Below are 1,847 nucleotides of genomic sequence, written 5' to 3' on the forward strand. Positions count from 1 at the left end.
TAGCATGTAATATATACACTGAAATTTATTAGATGATATTTGAAAGATTTGCTTTGATTATTCTAGGTGGACGATTTCGATCGGTAACAGTGCAGCTTACTAAGACCAGGCAAGATTGACATATCTATAGGCATGCCTCCGTGTTGCCTGTGACGACGATGCATAATTCAGCGTGTTACTACACTATAGTCATTATACTCCCGCGCTTGTGCTTGCCGTTGCTAAGTATGAACTAGTCTCCAATGGGAGGGGAGGATTCACATATTCAGCCTAGTGCTTTATGGATTTGCGCGCGAAAACGTGGTGTATAGTGCGCGTTGACAGACGTTATGAATAATGTAATACGTATTGATCGCGGAATTCTTCCAAACATACGGCCTTTGACTTTTACCTGCAGTTTTCCGTCTGCAGACTGTGCATAAAAAGTGCGCGAGCGATGACAACATGCGTTGCTATCTTGACGTGTTCGCTACAATAAAGCGGACTAAACGCATTTATGTACAACTTTTTTTAATCGTCAGGTAATGCTGATTGTGTCAGACGTAACTCTGTATTTTCAACGCGGCGTTATATTTGTCAATTGTCGCACAAATTACTCGCGATGGCTTTGACGTGGCTGTAGCTGGTGTTGTTCAATTTTGCATGTATCCAGCAATGATATCGAAGAAGTCAGTTCGACGTAGATGGATATCATTAGAATAGTCCGACCATGTGTAAAATATAAGGATTTCCTCGTGGTCGGTAAATGTTAGCAACTATAACCAGGCTGGCTAAGATACAGAGCGTCGTCACAGCTGGTACCTGTCAAACATCAATCATTTGTGTATTTAGACACCATTAACCCGTTTACACGGCTTTTTGTAAGCCAGCCTATTAATAAATCGTCTCAATAATAACCCGTCTTATTATTAGCGACCCGTTTACACCGTATAGTGCCGCGTAAAAGTAGTACAATCATAGACTAATAATATTAAGATACGACACGCAGGATTAAATCAGTACTATTGCAATCTGTTACTGGATATAGGTTACTGGCGATAGGTGCGTTCTCCTGCCGAAACTCTACTTGTTAAAAGCGAAAGTTGCTCCGATATAAGTCATTAATTTTAATTGTGAATTATTTAATTATACTCAATTAAGAATGATCGTTTATACGGTAAAGATACGCTGTCTTATACTTTTGAGTCGGCTCGAAACCGCTTCATTGACTTGGTTCAAAATGAACCGGTTCAGGCCTTCTTGACCCATTGACACGGGTAAATAATAAGACGGTCCATTAATAAGGCGTGTCACGCTGGTTAAAAAGTGCCTGGTTAAGCAGGGTACTAGCTAAACCGACCAGGCTCTCCGACAGTTACACTACGTTACTACGCCACGTAGTGTTAAGCGAGATGGGAACTTATGGCTAGGTACTAGCAAGCATTTTAGCACGCCCCTTTCCTTCCTTGTCTGACCGTCCTTATACATTCAACTGGCCGTCATTCTGCCTGTTCGTCTATCCGTCCGTCCGTACTTCAGTCTCTCTCTCTCTCTCTCTCTCTCTCTCTCATTCACTCACTCACTAACTCACTCACATAATAAATAAATTAATCAATCAATCAATCAATCAATCAATCAATCAATTAATCGTGAGAAGTGATTTCTCACGCTTCTACTCAAAAGCAATTGACGACCGATACACAGTTCGCTTACAACAATGATTGTAACACCCACCGGTTAATAGCACATGCAGGCTCTTGGGATAAAGTTTCATCATATATCCAATCAGCGGAAATCCCCTTGGTCCCGGTGGAAGATGCTTCGGAAAGCTTAGCCATATCAGAGCGAACACAAACGCTAATATGCAT

General features: G+C 41.4%; 1 protein-coding gene across 4 annotated transcripts in view; it reads right to left on the minus strand.

Annotated features, from left to right (window-relative positions):
• LOC106805641 (protein sel-1 homolog 3-like) overlaps window positions 1–1,847 on the minus strand; it is an 18,822-nt gene continuing 16,975 nt past the window's right edge. For all 4 annotated transcript variants that reach the window (XM_014807327.1, XM_014807328.1, XM_014807326.1 and 1 more), the window contains one exon: window positions 1–801. In XM_014807327.1, coding sequence (XP_014662813.1) covers window positions 694–801 — 108 coding nt within the window. In that variant the 3' untranslated portion in view covers window positions 1–693. The remainder of the gene's footprint in view (window positions 802–1,847) is intronic.

The sequence above is a fragment of the Priapulus caudatus genome, unplaced genomic scaffold (genome assembly GCF_000485595.1).
Source record: "Priapulus caudatus unplaced genomic scaffold, Priapulus_caudatus-5.0.1 Scaffold121, whole genome shotgun sequence".
Lineage (NCBI taxonomy): Eukaryota > Metazoa > Priapulida > Priapulimorpha > Priapulimorphida > Priapulidae > Priapulus > Priapulus caudatus.